Source organism: Pseudonaja textilis, chromosome Z, assembly GCF_049901715.1.
Source record: "Pseudonaja textilis isolate UNSWEBS1 chromosome Z, rPseTex1.2, whole genome shotgun sequence".
Classification (NCBI taxonomy): domain Eukaryota; kingdom Metazoa; phylum Chordata; class Lepidosauria; order Squamata; family Elapidae; genus Pseudonaja; species Pseudonaja textilis.
The window spans coordinates 101,197,092-101,221,715 of NC_142008.1; the positions used below are offsets into that span (position 1 = coordinate 101,197,092).

Genomic DNA, 24,624 nt, shown 5'->3' on the forward strand with positions numbered 1-24,624 from the left:
CAGTCCAAATATTCCTTCCTTGATCAAAGAAAATGAGTGCAAAGCTGGCATCGGTGGTCAGCCTTTCAAAGGTAAAAGAAAAGGAATTCAACTAAAATTGTTCATGAAATTGCATAGGTGTCTCTGATGAACATAATTTAAAGTCTTACAATGGCCAGCAGATATATATATTCCTTAAAACAAGTCCTTAGAAATGCTATTTAAATTAGCTATTGAAGAAGCAAAATAAATAGGTTAGAATTTTATGAGGTCAATATAATAAAGCTGCACAACGCTATTATCACAGATAAGTGTTTTTTAACTAGCATTACTACATAAGCAATTCAAGCATATTTATAGCTAGAATATTGGAATGCAATATTAAAATATCTACATTCAAATTATTCCTAAATACAGTTGCATAACATTCCTCAGTACTGTTTTCTGTGCAGTTGCCTATTCTAGGTTTATAATAAGAGTGTTGTCTTCTACCTTAGCAGTTGTCAGCTGTTATTTATTCAGGCAACCAGATCCACCTCCTTTTTTGGCTATTCTAGTACTTTCAACAAAAACAAATAATTCCTTGTTAACATAGGATGAATTTGAAGAGATGAAATCTCTTTTAAAATTTAGGGTATCTTCAAAATTAAGTTTAGAAATAAAAACAGCTTTCCTTAAACAGCACATAAAAAGGAAATTCTTACCTTATAAATAAAAACAGTAAAAATAATTGCACTTGTAGGTTCAAAACTTACTAGGTAAGAACATTTGGTTCTGCTGCTTTTACAATATGTTAATAGATAAAGAGTTAAAGTAAGGCTAAGCTTTGCTCCTTAATATATGCCATCAAAAATGTTTGTATCTTGGGATGATAACAAAAACTCGGCATAGTATTTGTTTAATTTGTATCATTGTAGAATGGATATGGAATTTAAAGCACCCTTATGTGGCAATAGTATTGGTAACTACATAGTCAAGAATGGTATGTTGTATATTGGATTATGTTGGAAATAAAAGCATATATTTAAGCTTCAGGAAGCCAAAGTGGCAATTCGTTACTACAGTTAAAATACTTTTTCAACATCTTTAAGCTTTTAAAAATATTTTTTCATTAGCTGCAGTAAAGAGAAGTGATTGGGTTAACTAAAATTGTGTTTGTAGCCATCTTACTTTGATATGAAAAACATTTATCTGATATTTGATCCACAGGCCTTTGGATGTTTTAATTAAAATATGATTGGTGCCAAGTGGTTCATGCTATAATTTTTAATAGTTTAAATATGAAACTGCTTCTGTGCATGCCTGTGTTCAGATATATGTGCTTGATCTCCTTGTTCATCAAAATAATAATTTATAATTATCATTAAAAATTACATCCTAACAAGCAATTCAATCCAATTGATTAATGTGGAGTGATATTTTAAGGTCGTGGCTTTCTGAGACTCGTCTATATTAAAGCTTGGGAGTGCAAAAATCAGATCATATGGTAGCAAACAGTTTCATGCCACGTGTCGTACACAGAAATAAATCTAACCCATAAAACTGTAAAGCTAGTTAAGTGTGTAATAAATACCTATCTAGTGAAAATTGTAACTTGAAAGATTACGCAAATCTTGGTGAATGTCCCTTTGTTCACCCTGTATTCAAGCCGGATACTGATGAGTCCGTATCTTTTAAGACTTCTGGGAAATGTAGTTTGGTCATTCAATGGCGCGAACAATCAGAAGCCGGCAATTGCAGGTAACGGGGAGATGACGAGTAATTGAACCGAAAGAGCAATGATGAAAGCGGACAACATCGCAAAGAAAGAGGGAAATCGATTATGGAAAATACAGAAAGAGCTAAAAAGAATAGTTGATTAATATTTCTAATATAATGCTTAAAATACAGTTTTAAAACTTTATTTAGTATATGTTGTGCCCTGGGGAGGATGGGAGAGGGTAATACAATATACCTTCAGTCAGCACATGAACATTTTCGAGCGTCGTGTTTTGTATTTGTAATGAAGAATGTTAAATTTAGCCTATGCGTGTCTTAAGGGATTACGTTGCTTTGTCCTCAAGAAATCTCTTCCCAGAAATTCTGGAAGTAGTTTGGAGAGAAGAGGGGCTAATGCAGACAGGTTTGCCAGATCAGGGCTTCTGGATACCGGAAATCATTACTGAAAGCACTAGAAGAATCAGGAAGTTCCTAGTGTGACAGTTGTCCTTGAACTGTGAAATTTTAGGTATACCATTCTGTGTTTTCCCCATCTTCTCAAAACTGAAATTATTTGGGAATATCACGGTGAGTGATTGTGAGTTGTGAGTTTACTGAACTTCATTCTGAAGCCATCATTGAGGATAGTAAGAACTAGGATAATTGATTGTAATAGATATAGAAGATGGCAGATGGTAATTTGAGCTTGGTTTGGGGCATCTTGGTTGCCCTAATGTGGTGTTTCTCAATCTTGGCAATTTTAAGATGCTGGACTTCAAATATCTGGAGAATTCTGGGAGTAGAAATCTATGCATTTTAAAGTTGTAAAGTTTAAGAAACACTTGCCTAAAGGAAGATCTGTAAACAGAACAAAACAAAGCTGTTCCCTCCTGCTAATTCTCCAGCTTTGAAATCTCTAGATTTTTGGATGCCATAAAATACTATGAAATGATTGGGTTGTGGAAGTCTTTAGCTTGTTCAATGACAGAAGAACTCTATTCTAGAAAAAAAAAATGTTTGTGGAGCCACAGCTAAAAATTTATGAGGATTAAGCAAAATCTGCCAGGACTCATGATCTCTAAATGCTCACTTTACACCATGCTTTCTTGCCCAACAAAATGTTGTGTAGGGGATAATATGGATTTAATGGTGTTACGTATTCCACAGGGCTGAAAATATCTGTTTCTAGGTCTGCTCTTCCATGATCTGTCAAGGACAGAAGACATAGAGCAGGGGTGTCAACTCGTGGCCCACCAGCTGGATGCTTCATGTGTTGGCCACACCCACCCCGGTTTAGCAAAGGGGGAAAAAGTTGTGATATATCATATGACAACAACATGATGCTGCGTGTTTGGCACCCGTGACATAGAGCATTCTTTCCTAGGTGAATCAAATAGGATGAAGATATATTTCTGAGGATTCTCCTATTGGAAATCTTCCCTTCAGTGGAAAAATATATCTGTTCAAAGCTATCTCTATTCCTACAGTATCTATGGCCCATCTTATAACATCCATACAGATCAGCATGCATCTTATTGAAATAAAGCATATCCTCTGCCACCCTTCCATCTCCCTCGAAAAGCTATTATTACTTTTTATAATAAGTGACTCTGGGCAGTGTACAAAACTGGAAAATCCTTGAAAACAAATAAAGCATCAAACCAAATGAACAGTCCAGACTAAAACAGTCTTATGTACAACACAAATCAAATAAAACAGGAGTTCTACCCAAATAATAATACATCAACCTCAGACCTGGGTGGAAATAAAACCAAGTTTTCAGTCCTTTCCTTGTCGTGGGGGGCAGGGGGGATTATTTCAGAAGATACCACTTTTAATAGTTTTTCCTCCAAGATCTGCATGGCCTTTAGGTAGGCCATAATAACCTGGCTGTTTGAGGAGCTTTGAGTTGTAGGAGTTTTGTGAATCCATTAGCATGCTATGATTCTTTTAATTTTGTATTACCTGGACAGTTGAGTTGTTTTAACAATGAAGAGTCATATAAATCCAATAAAATGAATTGAATTGAAATAATGTTTATTGTGCTTCATTGCATAGTCAGCCTGATATTCAGACTGGGTTTGGCAATTTTGTCCACCAGTTGAGTCATTACCAAGGACTTGGGATAGCACAGCAGATATTGATGTTGATGTCATCACAGGATGTAAATTGTTTCCACAAGTTTAGCTGCCATTTGTAATTGACTGATGGTGAATTTGTCAGTGCTAATAATGTTCCAAGTGATACTCCTGTTGTTTTTGGATTGCACCAAGTCACCTATTATTATTGATACTATTAGTGCTGTAATATATTGAACATATGACAAATAAATTGTCTGGAACTAGCTATTTGAAATATATTTTTCTAGGACTCCCTTTAATAAACAAGGTATATTTCAAGATACTCGTTTTCATTTCTAACGCAGCCTATCTCAGCCTGGGGCTTACTAGACGGATACTTCTTCCAACTTCCATAAATCCATAGTAGCTGGGTATAATGGATATTTACACATTTACATGCTACCAAATTAGAAAATACCACTGTATGGTTTCCAGACTCAAATTTAGAATGGAATTTCCTTCTTGGCCTCCCTCTAGAAATACTTTGTATTCTAACTGAAATTATCTCCTCCATAGCATTTAATAAACTGGATTTTTCTATGCCCATCTTTCACTGGGATGGTTTTATTTCTCTCATTGCTATTTGCTGCTTTTAAGATTCCTGATTGCTGCAAGATGTTTTATATGTGGATTCCTTATAATTATTTTATATTTCAGTTGATTGGATTTTAAAAAACTAAAAACAAAAGGTACATTTGTTCTTATAGTTAACCACTTTGGACATCTTCAGGAGGGAAAGGAGAATGCAAGTGTTTTTAAAATTATTTTAAACATTATAATTAATTTAGACTCCAGCTATGTTAAACTACCAGGGTGCATAAAAATTGATTATTATTTTTAATTAAAAAATGGATTTTAAAAATTTAAATCGACTTTTTTATTTTTATCAAATTTATTTTAATAAAATGCTTTTGGAGTAAAAAATCTATTTAAAGATAGTTTTCTATTTAAGATACATTAATAATTTAGTTTATTCAGCATGAAATGGAGTTTAGTTACCGTATTTCCCCATGTATAAGCACCCCCTTTGTATAAGCCACCCCCCCCCAATTTTTGGACTGTGAAGTTTTGAAAAAAATATTTTATTAGAGAAACAAGTTATGAAGAAAGAAAATTTACAAAGAAACAAAATTCGACGTCTAGATCTACAACTTCGGTCATGACGCCGAAAGCGGTGCGGGCGACGCTAGCAATCTACGCATCAGAACGAGAGTAGGAACGAAGCATTCAGGCCGATGCCTAGCGTATGCATTTCTATCGCGTACTCGCACTCGTAATCGTATCATCACGTACAATTTTTACAAAAAAGTATAGCATTCTGCTGGAAAACCAGTTTATTCCTACTTTATTATTTTATGCATTTTTCACGTATAAAAAGTGTACCTGCTTTGTATATGCCCCCCCCCCCTACTTTTTGGGCTTGAAAATTTTGGAAAAAAGGGGTGGCTTATACATGGGGAAATACGGTATATAGCTTGTGGTTGTATATTCTGTAATATTTACATTTTTGGCACTCATTCAATGAATCTAAGTTCTGCAAGCTAAATAGGAAAGCTTCATTTTGTTTGCAAATAATATTAAAGATTCTAACTATCAGCAAGAATGAGTCCTTGCATTTAAAGAGCACCTGTCATTTCAGATCCATCATGGCAGTGCCTGTTAGCGGGCATCCACTTACCTGCTGCACTCCAAGTCCCTCACTTTGTTGTGTCGCATCACCAGCCATCCCATTAAAGTGAATGGGACCATCAGTGAGTCAACAGCAGGTCAGAGGAGGAGCCACTGAGGGACAGAGATGACAACTGCTCTTTAAAAATTATGATTAAAATTGAGTTGATTTAAATCAAGCCTTTTTACCCATCCTGTAAACTACTGGTATTATTTATTTCTGCATCATGATATATAGTTCTGTTTCCCTCTTATTTGTGTGGTTTATGCATGTTTCTGTGATTTAGTTCATATTTGTCCAAGTTTTCCTACAAGCTTGTATCATTACTTTGGGATTTTTTTGAATTAATTTTGGAACTCTATGATGAAAACAAAGCAATACAGAGAATAATAAAAAAAAAGTCAAGATAGCAGCTTTGGTCATACTGGGTCCTACTGTCACAGCTGCCATCTTGACATTTTTTACCCTACAGGTAGTCCTATAATGCCAGCAAATCCCATTGGAAACATGTGAAATAATAAGGGATTATTAAATGCATACTTCTGCCCTACATCACCTTTCCTAACTCTCTGCTTATACTTTTATTTTATTTGTTAATTTCATTCATTTATATTAGCTGCCCATTTTATATCAAGGTCTGTGAAAAACGAAGAAAGAAATGGGGAGAGATAATAGGAGGGAAGATTTAAATGGCAGTACATGAACAATAAAGGGTAATGGGTGTTTATTAATAGGGTATGCATGCATGGTGAATGAGATGTTTAGGTTTATGACTAGGTATGGCTTTGCTTGTATCTATTTGTGGCACTAGGATGCAGGAGAAAGGTTCCCAGCATGGTGTTTTGATACAAAACGGCCACTGGTGTTTGTCATTGACTTACAAGGTCCTTTCCCAACTTCAGTGATGGCCTCTGAAATGGCTATTGCTGAGAAATCTGAAGTTCACACATGTAAAAGGTGGCCAGATTGGCTTACAAGCAGAGCTTGTTTCATCATGTGCTTCTTATTGTTATGGAAATGGTTTAACTATCTTCTGAACAGCTTCATTGCTTGATTTCTACATTGCAAAGGCATTGGCTCTGCAAGAGTTTGTCGGAAACACATTTTATTTCTTCTCATCTGTTTCAGTTTCACCACCATGGATATCTTTTACACTAGCGGTGTCCAATTTGCTGAAATGCTTCAGAGTGCTCTGCCTGGACTGGAAGATTTTTGGCTTTGGGTAACCTTTTTCGGTGATCCCAAATGTGTCTTCATAATTTATTTCCCTCTTGCGTACTTCCTGTTGGATAAGAAGATTGGACTGACAGTGCTGTGGTTGGGCCTAATCTCAGAATGGCTGAACTTGATGTCTAAATGGTGAGGAAAAAGCAAGGGTAAAAAAATACTCCAGAATTAGACTGGATTTGTTCCTATGAACTGTATGGAATGTTTGAAACCTAGCCATTCGATTTTTGGCATCCAGAAAGAACCCATAGGAACAAGAGCAGTATTATTTGGAAGTTCAGATTCTACAGTAAGACAGTAACTTTTGTGCTATTGTAAGATGGAGAACTATAGATTCAGCTTTTGTGACACAGAAGGAAGAGCCAACATCCAGGAAATAAACACAGAACATAAACTTTGTTCTGCATCAAGAACATTTTATAGAGGTACCTCCAATTTATACAGAGGAAGAACTCCTTTTCATAGTTTATAATTGAAAGCTTTTCTAGCTGAAATGGCATTCACATAGCAAACATCAAATATATAAGAGAACTGACTTTTAATTAAAGTAATTACTTAAACAACCCCAAGATGAAAGAACCTATTCAGTAATTCTGCGTGGTGGGGAGAAGCAGAAAAGCAATCATGAAAGGAATTGAAATATTTAATTTATTTGTTAGACTTATATCCTGCCTTCTCTTTGGAAGCTCATTATATGAGGAATCTTGTAATAGCTTGGACTCAGAAAAAATAATTCACTCAGTGTCATTCTCTGAATTTCCACTTTCAACCCATGCTGCATTGTGTTTGGATAGGATGACTTGAATTGTAGCCAGTAGTGCTTTTATTTGTTATTAACCAACAGTCCATTAGTGTTCATTTACTGAAGTTTAATAGAATTTTGTAGAGCAGAAAAATATGTTTGGCTTTCAGAGGAATTAATATCAATGCCTATAACAAATTTGGAACTATTCATTAATGGAACAAATGTCCAGTATGTAGAATTATAGAATTGCCTCATTAAGAACAAGAGGAGGATTACTTATAGTACTATAGCAGTCTTTAGAATTTGGAATGCAGGTTTGTATATACAGGCAGTCCTCAACCTACAACCAGAATTGAGCCCCAGATTTCTGTTGTTAAGTGAGACATTTGTTAAGTGAGTTTTTCCTCATTTTACAACCTTTGTTACCATTATTGTTAAGTGAATCACTGCAGTTAATAAGTTAGTATCATGATTGTTAAGTGAATCTGGCTTCCCCATTGATTTTGCTTGTCAAAAGGTTGCAGAAGGGGATCCCACGACCTTGGGCCACAACAATAATCATAAGTATGAATCAGCTACCAAACATCTGAATTTTGATCACATGATCATGGCGATGCTGCAACGGTCGTAAAAGTGAAAAATGCTTGCAAGTCATTTTTTTCAGTGTTGTAACTTTGAACGGTCACTAAATGGTTGTCAGTCAAGGACTGCTTCTATACATGAGTAGGCTTTCTTGGAAGAAGAGGTTGAGTTGACCCTACCCATACATTAGAAGAGAATTGCAGATGGATTGAAGAGCAGTATAGGATACACTGCCTGTGTTATATCTGCCAGTCATCCTTTGCCTGCACTTTGTGTATTTCATTGGCCCATGAAAAGCTCTATGTGTACCTTCCAATATTTTAAATAAAGCTCTTCTGCTTTAGCAAGTGAAGGAGACTTTAATTTAATTGGAAACTGTTGTCCTCTTTGTTTCTTACGTTATCTGTTAGTTATAGGTTTGAGACCTGATTCTCTCTGATAAGTCCAGAAAAAATTAACAAAACAGTGTCCAGCTGCAGATACCTTTGACTTCATAAAAGTGACAAGCTTGCAACCCTTCTGCTGTAAGATACAAATTAGAATCGTGATCTTACACTGATAAAAATGAATATTGAGTCAGAATGGTGCAGAGCTTGAGGTATTTTCTAGAACTGAGGAAACTGGTGTTCTAATTCACCTTCAGTCCTGAAAGGTCTCTTAATCACTGTAGGCCAGTCACATTCTTTCTGTCCAATATTCCTCATTGGAATGTTGTAGCAAAATTGGATGAGGGAATGCTATCTAATATATATTACCTCGAGTTCTTAGAAGAAAGAACATATATAAATGAAATGAATTAATATAACTAGAAAAAGAGTAGTTGTCAATTGTAAACTATGTAGATAAGATGGCAAGTAAATTTAAATTTCCTAGCATTTTGGAAGTGTTGATTTTATTCTTCCCAGCTCTTAATTATATATATTTCCTCTTCCTCCTATTCCCAAGGTTATTATTTGGCGAACGGCCCTTCTGGTGGATCTCTGAATCTGGATTTTCCAAGAAAAAGGAGATTTTTCTCCGTCAGTTCCCATCCAGTTGTGAAACAGGACCAGGTTGGTAATCCAGTCCAATGAAAAATAGGAATTGAAGAAAATAAGTGTTGAAAGTCAATGTTACCCTCTTCCCACACTCTTGAAATATTGTCCTGTAAGGTTCTTGAATGGTGTCATTGCTTTTAATTTTTCCCTGTGGGTCAATCAATGTTTCCAGATTGGCTGTGCCTACCATGCCAGTTATAATGTGAATAGGCAAGACTTTTCCATGGCACTCATTTTGCGACATATTTTATATTGATCGTCTAAATCACCTCATTCCAATTTCCCAAGAAATACCAATTTTGACATGGAAATTTCAATAATTTGCCTATAGGATCTTTATGGTACTATTTTGTTTTCATTTGGACCATAGATTCCCAGTATCAAAGTCTTAGCCCCCTCTAAGTAACTTTCATTCCAACATATCTGCCACAATCCTCAGTCAATTTAATTTTTGGATATAGTTGAGAGAGTTTATATACAAAGCAACTCTGTTTCTTTTATTCCTACTGAAATAAATTCTCCCAAGTTTTTGTCATTCAAATATTTTATATTTTTCCTAATATCGTTTTCTTTTTTATTTAAAATTGTATCATAATATAAAATACAAGTGAGAACAAAGATAAAGGGAAATGGGGAAGGGAAAAGAAAGGGAAAGAGAAGTGTGGGATAAGGGGAAAAAAGAAGAGGAAAAAAACCCATTAACTTCCAACATTTTTCAGTGCAGCAGAATAAAAATAATAAAATAGCCTCAACTTTTTACTTATAGAAATAGCTAGTACATATAAGTACATATAAGAGGAAATGTATTTAATCAGTAAGTCTCAAAATCAGAATTTCATTTTTTCTCATTTATAATAAAACATATTGGTTTCTAATATCTATTTCTTCTAAGGAAATCACATCTTGTTTGAACTTTTCCAAATAATGAAGTACACAGGTAACCCGCAATTTGTGATCAGAATGGGGGCTGGAATTTTAGTTATAAGTTAAGGGGTCATAAAGCAAATCATCACATGATGAGACCCGATTTTATGATTAATCTACTGAATCACCACAGATGCTAAATAAGCCATGTGGCTGTTAAGCATATCATGTAGTCATCAAGCAAATCCAGCTTCCCCAGTGGAGGTGATTGGGGTTTTTTGCCATTTTTTATGGAAACCAGGAAAAATAAATCGCAAATCGCAAACATGGGACTACAGGGTGCTTCAAAGGGTTGTAAATCCAAGCTGGTATCCAAGTGCCCAAATTGCAACCATGTGATTGCAGGGGTGGCGCAACTGAGACCATCATACCTTCAAATTGTCATTGGTTGTAAGTTGAGGACTGCCTGAAATTTTTTCTATTTTGAGAAGCATTTGCTCTACTTTTATTCCATAATAAGCATTTATAATCCATAGTTACAGCAAGTTTTTAGAAAAACCAATGCTTGTAATTGCCCACTGTGGTAGTATATTCAGTGTCCACCTGTATCTGCTATGGCAGGGGTCGTCAAACTTTTGGACTTCAGGGACCACCAAACTCATAATTTTAAATCCTGCAGACCAGAGACCCTGGGAAAATCCCCCCAAAAGGCTGCAGGAAAATTCACCACCCTGTTTTCCTACCCAATCGATCATTTTTTATTTGGGATAGCAGGATACTGTCTCAAGCTCTGTTCTCAGGGGGAGAGAGAGACTTTTGGCTTCATGCAAAGAAAGCAGCAGAAGTCTTCCTTTCTCTCCCCGAAACTCCACCAGAATTGAGTCTTGGGCGGCGCAGCCTCTTGGAGCAGGAGGCCTTGCAGGGTCCCCAAAACTCATTTCTGGCAGAGTTTGGGGGAGAGAAAGGAAGACTTCTGCTGCTTTCCTTGCATGCAGCCAAAAGCAGAAGAAGAAAGAAGCGGAAAGAAGCAGCCCGGTGGCCAGGTGAGGCGCGTGGGGCGAGTGTGACAAGTTCCCTCCTCCGTCCTTTCCTCCCTCCCCTCACTACCTCGTGTTGTTCGCAATGCAGGCGACACAAGCCTTGTGTTCCTGCGGACCATGTGGACGGCGCAGCCTTGTGTTTCCAAGCAGCATGAATTAATTGCTTTGGGGGTGCTTTGGGGGTGACATTTTTCTGTGGACCATAAAAATTTTCTCGTGGACCACCAGTGGTCCCCGACCCACTGGTTGGTGACCACTGTGCTATGGCATTTATTTTGTTACCTCTGCCATTGTCACTTCTGTTTGCTTTTCCTCTAATTCTTCTTTGAGTTTTTCCAGAAAATAATCAAATTAACCAATTGATAATTGCTTTATGTGGTAACAGAAGTTACTTGTTATCTTTACAGGTAGTCTTCAACTTATGAACAATCACTTAGTGATTGTTCAACAGACCAACTTAAGGAGGCTCCATTAGGTATATAACTATGTGACATAATTATTTACCTTTTGTTTCTTTTTTTTCTCTTTTACATAGATGATCACTAGCAACCAGAGGGATTTTATTTATTTTTCTTTTTTACAGGCAGTCCTTCTGGCCACTGTATGATCACCGGTGCAGCCCTGTGGCCAATTGTAAGCATTCTGGCCAGACAGATAGCCCAGAACTCCAAAAGGTATATAGCAATATCATTGAGACCGGGGGTCTGCAACCTTAAACACTCAAAGAGCCATTTGAACCCATTTCCCACAGAAAAGAAAACACCAGGAGCCACAAAACTCCCACCCAATCACATTACCCCCCATCCTGCCACACCTACCCAAGTTTTGTGGCTCCTGGTGTTTTCTGTGGGAAATAGGTCTGTCTCTCCCTCTCCCTCCCTCCCTCCCTCTCATTTCTATTTTTCTCTTTTTTCCCCTCTCCCTCTCTCTCCCTTCCTTCCTTCCTTCCTTCCTTCCTTCCTTCCTTCCTTCCTTCCTTCCTTCCTTCCTTTCTTTCTCTTTCTCTTTCTTTTTCTTTCTTTCCCCTTCTCTCTCATTTTTCCCTCTCTCACATTCTCTCCCTCCAGCTCTCTCTCCCTCCAGCTCTCTCCCTCTCTCTCCTTTTCTCATTTTTTCCTCTCTCACTCTCCTTCCATCATTTTTCTCATTTCTCTTTCTCCCCTTTTCTCTCATTTGTTTTCTCTTTTTCACTCCCTCTCATTTCTGTTTTCTCCTTTTCTGCCTTTCTTTTTTCTTTCTTTCCTCTTTTCTCTCTCATTTGTTTCCCTTTCTTTTCCCTCTTTCTCTCATTCTCTCTCTCCAGCTCTCTCTCTCATTTCTCTCTCCCTCTCTCTCTCATTTGTTTCTCTCTTTTTATCTCTATTCTCTCTCTTTCCATCATTTTTTCATTTCTCTCTCTCTTTCTCTCTCCCTCTCTCTCTGTATTCAATCTTCCTCTAAGAAGTACAAAAAGTATAGGAACTTTTCTCCATAAATCAGAATTGACTTTGTTAAAACTCATGCAAATTTCTAAAGGTTTTTTTTCCTATTTTTTGTGGAGTTCCTGTCATTGCTTCAGGGGCCCTTTTCTGTCTACGATAAATCGTACCAAAATTATCAACAAATCCAGATCTATGTTCTTTTGCTTCCAGCAACACTGAGCATGCCCCCCCAACACATATACCCCATGATCTTGTAAAATAGGCGGAGATACCTCATACAAATGGGCCAGGCAAAGATTTGGATTTTTTTTTTCTTGCATTGAGCCTGGAGCCATGGATTATTTCTTTGAAATGCTACATGTCTGATTAATTGATTGATTGATTGATTTGATACATATTCGTTTTTTTCTTCTGGTGCTTAAGGTCAAAGTACATAGCTTATTCTCAACCCATTTTTTTTCCTCACCATTAGTGAGATCTGGTAGGTTGCGCTAAGAGGCAGCCACTGAGCCTAAATTCATTCAATGAGGTGTTGTGATCACAGTCAGATCACAGCTGCTACATATCTTGGACTTTATCTTGGAGTTTGTGAATGTTTTGTGTCTTAAGATTGCTGTTCACTGTGGCAGCAATGGAGCCTTGAGTTGTCCACCTTTGGTCTGCAGCACTGACTTCTTTAAAAGCCTCCTGTTGAAGTATGGAGCCCTGATCCTCTGAGTCCTGTTACCTGCATGCAGCTGTCCTACCAACACTATGGTAGCTGAACATCAGGGCCATAACATTGTATAGTTGACAGTACAGCAGGGAAAGTCCCAGTTTCCTTTCCTTCCAAATCCCTCTATCTACTATCAGGCAATATCAAAAGCTATACACATTCGTTATAGCTTTTTATGATATATGTTCATATTACATTTTTATATTATATTTTATAGTATAATTTGTGCCTGCTTCTCCTAGCCCCAGAAAAACAAAAAGGGCAAATATTTTGTATATTCCTGGGTTGAAATTATCCCAGTCCCTGATTGCTTTGGCTGCAGATTCTGTAATTTTTTTGAACTGTGATACTACTTTTTGGAAACAAGGTTGTCAGGATTGGATATAATAACAATAGCATTTAGATTTATATGCCGCTTTACAGTACTTCATGGCCCTCTCTAAGCAGTTTACAGAGTCAGCATATTGACCCCAACAATCTGGGTCCTCAGTTTACTCACCTCAGAAGGATGGAAGGCTGAGTCAACCTTGAGCTGGTCAGGATCACACTGCCAAATTGCAGTCAGTCAGCAGAAGCAGCCTACAGTACTGCACTCTAACCACTGCACCACCGTGGCTCCAACTGGAATAAAAAACTTGGCTTTCAAATAGATAGGAACCCCTGCATTTGAAGAATGATAAACAACAAGGTGCTCTTGTTTGAACCATTCCTATAATTCTTTTCATTAAGTTGGTAGAGCTGACCTCACTAGTCCTCTAATGTAGGAACAATCCAGGAGTGAGTGCTTGCAGACAAGGAGGGAGAATCTCAGCTTCTGGATCCTCTGGATTCAGCTGAGGCAATTGTGAACACGCTCCCATCAAGGTTCTACTAACTTATTACCAGTAAAGAAGGCAGCAGAAATGCCTGATTCATTTTAACGTATTTCTAAATCAATGAACTGGAATTTCCATGTGCAGAGCAAACCTTAGCTATGTACCTCTGTTGCTCATATATGTAAAAAAAATACTTTATCCTGTTTTTCCTTAATTTGAACAGAAATTGTAATTTGGGATCTGATACTTCTAAGGCTGTTGGCTTTGGGGGAGGCCTTGGGAGAGGCAAAAGAGATAATTCTCAACCCGTTTGCTGAGTTCTTTGGTGTGACATTTTTCTTCTCCTGTTTTACCTCAATAGTTGGATCATGAGGGCAGTGCCCTTTACTGTTTATTTCCTCCTCTTGCTGTTTATTGGACTATCACGCATCTTCATACTTGCTCATTTCCCCCATCAAGTTATTGGTGGCATTTTGGCAGGTAAGTACATCATGAAAGTTAGCAATATGCTATCTGCACACATTCTAGGTTCCTGGTTTGCATGTGTATAGCAATACAGCATGGCCATACATTTGGTGAGCTAAAAGATATCAGCGTGGTTTTTTAAAGACCCTTTTGGAAATTTGCTTTCAAGATTGATAAATGCACATTTCATTGAAAATATTTCTACCAAAACCACTTTCCATAGATAATCTAATAGGACCATCACTATAGTTTCTCTCCTGTATCCAAGCCTCTATTCTGATTGATCCATATAATCCATTTCCTTCAGTATTCTCTGTAACTTCTAGCCAATTACTTTCTCTAGAGCATTGTTCCCCAAAGAATGGTTGGGGGCTGGACGATAGTTATCTAAAATAACCAAATTAAGCAATGACTTATTAAGGCTGGGACATTAACTCTGCTGCATTCAAGGCAGGATGCAAATATCCCTTCATCAAAGATGCATTCACCTTAGCCTGAATCTTCTCCTTCCTGGCAACTTTCATAGCCAAGTGGTATCAAATCCACAGGTGATTAGATTAATGGATCAGAGTGCCATATCCATTTCTTCTACACCCTTCAGCTCTAACTGATCTTAAATAACTATTGATGACAGAGTACTCAGAAAACTATCAGATCAAAAATATTGCCAGCTTCTTCTTCTTCTTAAAAAATGTCTTTCCTGCTGCCCTAGCCCCAAAACATACTTATTTCTAATTACATGGTCACAGGACTATAGTGGAAAGCTGGTTGAAGAATGGTTTATGAGATGAAGAACTTGGTGAACAAATTAGATATCCCTTAAATTAAAAGTGGCCACATCTGGATCTCTTAGTTAAATCCTTGAATGATTTATAATAGATCATTTAATATTTCCTCATATACCATTAATTTATCATAACAGACATAATATTCTTTATCCCAGCTTATATTAGTTTGAGAAAGAATATACACTGCTCAAAAAAATAAAGGGAACACAAAAATAAGACATCCTAGATCTGAATGAGTGAAATATTCTTATTAAATACTTTGTTCATTACATAGTTGAATGTGCTGACAACAAAATCACACAAAAATTATCAATGGAAATCAAATTTAGCAACCCACGGAGGTCTGGATTTGGAGTTACACTCAAAATTAAAGTGGAAAAAAACACTACAGGCAGATCCAACTTTGATGTAATGTCCTTAAAACAAGTCAAAATGAAGCTCAGTAGTGTGTGTGGCCTCTACGTGCTTGTATGACCTCCCTACAATGCCTGGGCATGCTCCTGAAGAGGTGGCGGATGGTCTCTTGAGGGATCTTCTCCCATACCTGGGCTAAAGCATCCCCCAACTCCTGGACAGTCTGTGGTGCAACATGGTGTTGGTGGATGGAGCGAGACATGATGTCCCAGCTGTGCTCAATTGGATTCAGGTCTGGGGAAGGGGCGGGCCAGTCCATAGCATCAATGCCTTTGTCTTGCAGGAACTGCTGACACACTCCAGCCACATGAGGTCTAGCATTGTCGTGCATTAGGAGGAACCCAGGGCCAACTGCACCAGCATATGGTCTCACAAGGGGTCTGAGGATCTCATCTCGGTACCTAATGGCAGTCAGGCTACCTCTGGCAAGCACATGGAGGGCTGTGCGGCCCCCTAAAGAAATGCCACCCCACACCATTACTGACCCACTGCCAAACTGGTCATGCTGGAGGATGTTGCAGGCAGCAGAACGTTCTCCATGGCGTCTCCAGACCCTGTCATGTCTGTCACATGTGCTCAATGTGAACCTGTTTTCATCTGTGAAGAACACAGGGCGCCAGTAGTGAATTTGCCAATCTTGGTGTTCTCTGGCAAATGCCAAACGTCCTGCACGGTGCTGGGCTGTAAGCATAACCTCCACCTGTAGACGTCGGGCTCTCATGGAGTCTGTTTCTGACTGTTTGAGCAGCACATTTGTGGCCTGCTGGAGGTCATTTTTCAGGGCTCTGGCAGTACTCCTGTCCCTCCTTGCATAAAGGCAGGGGTAGGAGTCCTGATGCTGGGTTGTTGCCCTCCTACGGCCTCCTCTACGTCTCCTGATGTACTGGCCTGTCTCCTAGTAGCGCCTCCATGCTCTGGACACTACACTGACAGACCCAGCAAACCTTCTTGCCACAGCTCACATTGATGTGCCATCCTGGATGAGCTGCACTATCTGAGTCACTTGTGTGGGTTGTAGACCATCTCACGCTACCACTAGAGTGAAAGCACCGCCAGCATTCAAAAGTGACCAAACCATCAGCCAGAAAGCATAGGAACTGAGAAGTGGTCTGTGGTCACCACCTGCAGAACCACTCCTTTATTGGGGATGTCTTGCTAACTGCCTATGCTTTCCACCTGTTGTCTATTCCATTTGCACAACAGCATGTGAAATTGATTGTCAGTCAGTGTTGCTACCTAAGTGGACAGTTTGATTTCACAGAAGTGTGATTGACTTGCATTGTGTTGTTTAAGTGTTCCCTTTATTTTTTTGAGCAGTGTATTAAAAGATGCTTGAGATAATGAAGAAGGAACTTTCATCACACAAGTTTCTAAGCTTTTAATTTTAATAATAAACTGGGTTGAACAGTGAAGATCAGAATGGTTTGTTTGGCAGGGACCTCTAGTTTTTAACCTTAAAATCCTCCCAAAATCCAAACAGGAAAGACAACAATAAAATTAAAAATACAGTTCAACTCTTCTGGTGATAATAACCATATCACTAAATTGCTGTCCTGGCTGTCCATAGGCTGCTGGCCTCTACTGTAGAACATCCAATAGATGTGGCAGTTTATAATGAAGCTTCCCTTCTCTACTATCTCTCTTCAGGGATTAGTCTAGGTTGGCTACTTCAATCCTGGATCCCCCTGGAAAGAGGATTCCGTTTCTACCTGATGACTTCATTCTCCCTTGGACTAAGTGCCACAGTGATTTATTGGACATTGATTATTCTTGGCATAGATCTCAACTGGTGAGTTCCTTCAATGCAAAGGAATGTACCTGGTCCTCTTTTCCAAAGGCTATCTAAATATCTAACAGTCTTTCTTAACTAGCAATCCTTAGTGGAACCCAGCACGTTACCTCCGATGGTATGATGCTGTTTGCTGGTCTTCATGGCTGTTTTCTTCTATTTGCTGCTGTTGTGCACACAGAAAAGGGTAAGATAAGATGGCTTAAATCATGCCTCAAGGATGAGTCCTCTCACAAGCATCAGCACGCAAAGTTGCCTATAAAAGTTTTGCTGTGAAACAGTTGGATGTGGGAGAGAAGGGCGTGTGTGTGTTTGTGGGTGGGAGTAAAACAACCTAGAAGCAGCTAGCAGGAGCTATTTTTTTCCCTGCTGTACTGTCAACTATACTATGTTATGGCCCTGATGTTCAGCTACCATAGTGTTGGTAGGACAGCTGCATGCAGGTAACAGGACTCAGAGGATCAGGGCTCCATACTTCAACAGGAGGCTTTTAAAGAAGTCGATACTGCAGACCAAAGGTGAACAACTCAAGGCTGCCTCTTAGCGCAACCTACCAGACCTCACTAATGGTGAGGAAAAAAACGGGTGGAGAATAAGCTATGTACGTTGACCTTAAGCACCAGAAGAAAAAAACTGAATATGTATCCAATCAATCAACCAACCAATCAGACATGTAGCATTTCAAAGAAATAATCCATGGCTCTAGTCTCAATGCAAGAAAAAATATGAAGACCTCCAGTGAAAATGGTGTTGCAATGCTGTTTTGATTATGCTATAAATACATGAAGGAAACAAGTTCTCGGTTTTGTAGCCTGCTTCATGCACATGTCCACCATGAACTTTTTAACATTTCTCTTGGCTTGAGGGGGAGGAAAAGAAGCCATCCATCCACATAGACAGTGCGTGAATTTTGCAACAATTTAACTGGTCTTTTAAAGACTTTGGTGAATTCTGGTATCTCGTTGAAAGATCTCCCACCAAATACCAGGCATATTCACATAACAAAGGAATGTTGACTTAAATGTTTGTAGGAATTCACTTCTAAAAAGAAAAATCTGGTTTACCCATGGGTACCACATTTTATAGTAGATTCAAAGAGATTCTAGAAATACTCAGATTTCAACTTTTTCCTCCTATGGAATTGATTAGAAAAAGATAAATTTTATTTGCCTCTTCATTTTACTTTCTCTTCTTCTTTAGGTCAATGAAACTTGCTGCAAAGTGGTGTGAAAATCCCAAGTGGATCCGCATGGACACCTACCCATTTGCTTCCCTATGTCGTGATACAGCCACGGTCCTTGGACTGGGATTGGCCTTCCACTCTTCATCCTATACCGAATTGAAGCTGGAGAAACTTGGTTGGCTTCAGAGGGGATGGTGTGCTGTCCTGTCTCTTGTCACCCTGTACTTCCTAAGTAGTATTGCCCAGCCACAAGGTGTGGCTTTGTGGTATGGGCTGAATTTTGTAAAGTATGCCAGTTTCCCGTGGATAGTAATTTCATTACTTCCCAAAGCGGTTCAAAAACTGGCCTCTCCAGGAACTCCATCTCACCCAGAATAGCTAGTTTTTCCTTGAAATATTTGTTCTTTGTCCTTTGGCTGTGTCCAACCCATAGTCCATTGGCCACATGCGGTTCTGGACATTTAGTTATACGGCCCCACAAGATCATAAAATTTTAACATGAAATTCAACCTGCAGGGCACATCTGGAAGATCTCAGGTTCAGTCTTCAGAGGGCTAGAGAAAGTTCTCCAGTAAAATCAATGAAAAAATTACATAGTTTGGTAATTTGATTTTGTATAGGGCAACTTCCTCTAATTCTAAGAGCTCTGTCTTAACTTAGTTTGGCCAATAGCTTGAGATCAAAGTCCTATCATTGACCAGCATAAAGTAGCTGTTTTACCAAAATGAGGTAGAAACTGTTTTTTCATGTATATCAAAGTTCACCATTGTTTGATGCAATTAGAAATGTCCCTGTTGAAGGCACGTGTCCTTATGTAGTTCTATAGCCCAAAGATTTCAAGACAAAGATGCCGTGTTACATTTTTTTCTGACTGATAAATTCTTTCTAGAGCAAAAATGGCCACTTGACAAGCTGTCAATTTTTCTAAAGATGACTGTTTCATTATGAGTTAGCGTCAGGAAAGAGCTTTTTTGGAAGGGCCAAGCATTCTCTTCCTAAATATTCTGCTGATTTCTGGAATTGAGTTGCAATGTTTTCCTGATTTATGTGAGCATGGATCCTCAAAATGGTTACTATATGAATAATAACATCCCATGTCCATAGAACAGCATGCAATTATTCAGGAAGAAATTAATCCTTTTAAATCTGTGAAGTATTGGAAGGGCTTTGTATTGGAATCCAGAGCTACAACAGTGTCCAAATATGCTTGTCCAACATTTTCTGGTAGATCCTAGCCATCCCCTTCCAAATCATTCAAGTCCATTGTCAAACCATTCTAATCATCCAACCATGTTAACTGATTTTTTTGTCTATCCTATAATTTAATTTAAGTTTAGCAGTACTTTTGCCTTTCAGATTAGTAAGATTAATAAAGAGACCTCTCCTTTTAGAAAAGGCATAATAGAATCGCTCCTTCCTCTTAGAGTGATCTGTCTCCTTACCACATGTGTGTTTTGTACTACAATCAAGCAGATGGTATTGAAAATGATAATTGCACTGGCATACTTGATTCAGGGCAGAACTGCCCACCAAACAATGGAGAAATATAATCTCAGGGTATTCCATAGCTGATTTGCAATGTTTAAAAAGATGTTGTGGTAAATTAAGATGTTCAAGTTGATATTTTCAATTGGTGTTACAATGTGTATGTTTATGATTAATTCCATGCACAGTAGCTAATGTGTGTTTATTTTATACTTTGGTATGATATTTAATAAACCTCTATTAGGTGGATATTTCCACAAATGAAGTTGCATTTTACCCACCATCTCTCTGATGTTCATGAAAATGAAGGAAACAACACAATTAAAAGTTTATGATTATCAAAGAGATGAGAACACCTCTTATTTGCACTACTTTGTGAACAGTCTTTAAGTATGTTTATTTTTAAAAGTTATTGCAGTAAGCAGGATCACTTATGTAGCCCTTTATCAGTCTTCTTACGAGATAACTTGCACTCAGCATGGCTCTATCCATCCATGTACAGAAGGACAATATCTTCAGACCTAAAAGTCTCCACGGTTGGCAGAAAAAAAACACACACTCTGAAATTACACAATACTCTGTGATGTGGCCTTCACAGAATGCTTACTTCATTGTACAACCTAATAGGCTGCAGCAAAGTAGTGGTATTTTCAAAGAGAAGGCACAGTTGCTTTTCATCCTAAATAAAATACTCCGTAATGCAGTTATTTGTGGCTGGTCCCATTTGTGAACCATATACTTTTGTTACTGTGCTTCTTAGATATTATTCTGGAATAAAACTACACATTTTGGGAGAAGGAATATTGCAACATTTTGTCCCTAATTTCTGTAATTATGTTTTACAGACTGTTCTCTTTTTGTTTCTGAAAATAGCTAGATTCCATTGAAATCTCTGTGAGCATTAACTACTTCTTGTATCTAAGAGAACACAGTGATCCAATTTAGAACTTTTGAACAGGACGGAGAAGAAATGCTTCAATGTCACATAGTAGTACATTGCTAACCAATGAATCCACTACTACCGAATGTAGTACACACCACTATAAAATTATTTGTAGCATAAGCCTGTTTCTGCCCATGAGTCACCATCTAAAAGTCAGGTTCAGAAAATACCATTGATTATTGAGGAATATTAGCAATAATCATTTACATGTGACACTTCTAGAAGCAGGTTGCAGACCATTCAGGATAAAATGAGAGCCTTCACACAACGTGTGTTTCCTGGAACCTGAGGCCATATGCTCAGTCACTCAGGCCCTTGTCATCTTTCACTTGCATTATTGCAATGTGTTCTACATGGGGATGGGGCTACTCCTGAAAAGTATTCAGTAGCTACAGTTGGTCCAAAATGCAGAGGCATATATAGTTTTGGAGGCTCCAAGGTGGCATATGTAACACCACTGTAACACTGCACTGTCTGCCAGTCTGCCTCTGGATACAACTCAAAGTGTTGGTTATTACTTTTATCCTTTTTAGCATGGCTCCTGGATATCTGCAGAAACTGTCTTTCCCAATGGAATTGGACCATTCCACTCACACTGGCAGAAGAGACATACTGCAAACCCCATGAGTTAAGGGAGTTCAGCAGGTGGGATACAGGAGAAAAGCCTTTATTGCCACGGCCCTGCCCTTTGGAATATCTTGTCATTGAAAATAAGATCTTTCCCCCTCCCATTTAGCCTTAAGGAAAAGTCTTAAAACTTGGTTATGCTGCCTGGCGTGCAGTCCTGAAAGAAAAACAGTTGGTGGTCAGTGCACTAACAGAGAAGGCACTCCACTTCTCTCAAAACCCAGGGTTTTTTTTAGTTTGTTTTAATTTTTAGTAATTTTAATCCATCTTTATAATTGCCTGGATATTTGTATATTTTATCTCACCGCAGGCCACTCAGTTGCCTTGAATCACAAGATGGCTTGCAATTTAATAATAATTAATAATAATAATCAGAAAGTAATTAGATTAAGATTCCTGGATTCTTCCTATTAACAACAAACCTATGCATATCTACTCAGAAGTAAGCACTTGATTGGCCTTATTTCTAGGTAATTGTGTATAGATTTGCAGCCTAATGTGGTGCTGTACTTACAATATACAATACTGCTAGGATTATGTATTTTTTCTTAGCATTTTGCCTGGAACGTGCCCTGGTAAATCAGCATTATACATTTTAATCACTTAATCAGTTAACTCCTTTCACAAGCATCAGCACACAAAGTTGCCCATAAAAGTTTTGCTGTGAAACAGCTGGATGTGGGAGAAAGGGTGTATGTGTTTGTGGGTGGACGTAAAGCAACCTAGAAGTAGCTAGCAGGAGCTATTTTTGTTAGGAGTACTCACAAGGACTAATGGTAGGAATAGTATGAGTAGCTAGGGAGAAGAGTAATAGTATGTGAATATGCAAGTGCTTATGTGTGTTCTCTAGAAACTGAGTTGTGGGCTTGTTTGTGTCCTGAGCCCATCAAACTGAGCATGGTTAAAATAATTTGATAAAGCAGTATAAAAAAGATGGGATATCTAGAACAAGTAGGAATAACTATACAGATGGCATCCAGATAGGTGGGATTGACTCAGACGCAAGGAATTCACTAAATATGAAAATAAACCTTAGCGACAAAAGGAAGTTTCACCCTTGCAGAGCTTGGACTTTGCTGGTAATAGCCAACATCCTGGCTAAAGAAACAAGAGTCTCCCTAGAGCCTACCCCAAACAAAGAGAGCTAGAAAAGGCAGAAGGGGCCGACTCCCCTTAGACATACTTTGGTAAAGACAGTTATCTACTTGTGCTAGATAGACCAGCCATTAAAGGGGCCAATATTACAACCCATAGTTGTTACAATCAGCTGTTTCAGATTAGACTATATTCATATACAAGGAGCAAATCAAATAGTAGTTCATCAGGAATGTTGCATGGCTATATTGGAACTAGCCCATGAAAATCCATGGTCTGGATATTTGGGGAGAAATAGGACACATTCAAAATATTAGATATATTTGTAAAGATATAACATGTAGATCCTACGTTTGTCAATTACTTTAACCAAAAGGGGAACATAATACATTTCCAGTGGAGAATGTCTTTAATCCCAGTTTCTTTAAAAAAAATAATAATCATGGACATTATAGGACCTCCTCCACAATCCAATATAGGCACTGAATATACCCTAGTTGTTTGTCATTAAGCAGTTCCTTTAAGAAATGTGACAATCACAAAAATAGCTGAGAAGCTGTCAATAACCTTAGTATAGTAGGTAATTCCTCAGGCACCCATGGGATTTAGCTTATTTGAACAGTTTTGGACATTATTAAGGCTGGGATGAAAACCTGGAAAGCTTTTAGAATGTAATAGAATATATGTATATATTAATGCAGAGGAATAAGTTAAAAGCCCTGGGACACATTGCCCAGAAACATTTAGAAATAAACAAGGAAGGACAGAAGGGACACCATGATAAGGGGTTAAAGTCAAAGGAGTTTAATGCAGAAGACCAAGTTCCATTGCTATTGCCTATTAAAGAAAGCAAATTACAGACTAAGCGGCAGGGTCCCTACACAATTAAAGAGTAGTGAAGTATTATCAAAAATTCATACCTCATTTTTCTATTGTGGCTCAACCCTTTGTGGATCTAACAAAGACAGAACCCCCCCAAGAGTGATGGGAACCAAAGAATGCCAGGAGACGTTTGATAAACGATGTTGTGTGTGGGAACACAGTAGTATATAAAAGGGTGGATTTTTCCTAACCCTTTGTTCTACAAATAGATACTTTCACCCAAAGTCATGAAAGAATGGACCATCCTGTGATCCACCTTTCAGAGAAGCTCTCCGAGAACAAAAATACAGCACCGTTGAAAAAGCCTATGCACTATATGGGCAATCAGTGCTCTGCATGTTTATTTGTGAGGTTGGGGCTTTATCATAATAACTATAAAATACTCATATAGCTGCCACAAATGAGAGATACTAATTCATGGTTATACAGGTGGTATCTTATATTATAGCCTTATTGCCTCAATATCACACATGGAGTGGAACAGCAGAATGTCATCATTGATCTCCTGTTGTTGCATTTGAAAGATTTTACACACCAAGAATAAAATACCTGGAATTTGTATGTACTTTGGGATAATAAAGGACAACTCATAAGATTGGCTGAGGGAATTCTGGGAGTTGAACTCCATACATCTTAAAAGTGGCTCAGGATACTGCAGACATGTTAGAATTTTTTTCCATTGGGGTTCAGCAAGTCAGAAAACTAAAGATTATATACACATCAAAAAAGGAAGGGGCGGGGGAGTGAAAGCAAGGTAGCTCCACACATTGATTTTTACCACAGAATATTGCCAGAAACAATTTTATTTACACAAGGACAAACATTGCAACATCTTACAAAATAGTCAACTGAAAATTGTATTCAGAGCGAGACAGAAAGCAGGAAAAAAAAATCTACAGATATTGTCCACATGTGGGGCATCTTGCCATATCATGGGTGGGGGATTTAGAAGGGAGGAAAAAGACAAAAGTCTTAATTCCTCTCAATGATAACCATCCCTATGACAGTTTAATACTGTGTGAAATTGGATCTGTAGCACAA

The 24,624-nt window shown here is 38.1% G+C and overlaps 1 protein-coding gene across 3 annotated transcripts; it reads left to right on the forward strand.

Annotated features, from left to right (window-relative positions):
- The first annotated feature begins 1,681 nt into the window (after positions 1-1,681).
- On the forward strand, positions 1,682-20,739 carry G6PC3 (glucose-6-phosphatase catalytic subunit 3). Of its 3 annotated transcripts, none has more exons than XM_026710787.2 (7): positions 1,682-2,265; positions 6,595-6,825; positions 8,966-9,072; positions 11,545-11,635; positions 14,274-14,392; positions 17,227-17,368; positions 18,569-20,739. In XM_026710787.2, exons 2-7 carry the CDS (start codon positions 6,605-6,607, stop codon positions 18,927-18,929), a joined length of 1,041 nt encoding a protein of 346 aa, XP_026566572.1. In that variant the 5' UTR covers positions 1,682-2,265; positions 6,595-6,604; the 3' UTR covers positions 18,930-20,739. The 3 variants fall into 3 exon arrangements, with proteins under 3 accessions (XP_026566572.1, XP_087774031.1, XP_026566575.1); XM_087917905.1 differs by having other exon boundaries at positions 1,682-2,206; XM_026710790.2 differs by having other exon boundaries at positions 1,682-1,719.
- Positions 20,740-24,624: the final 3,885 nt, after the last annotated feature.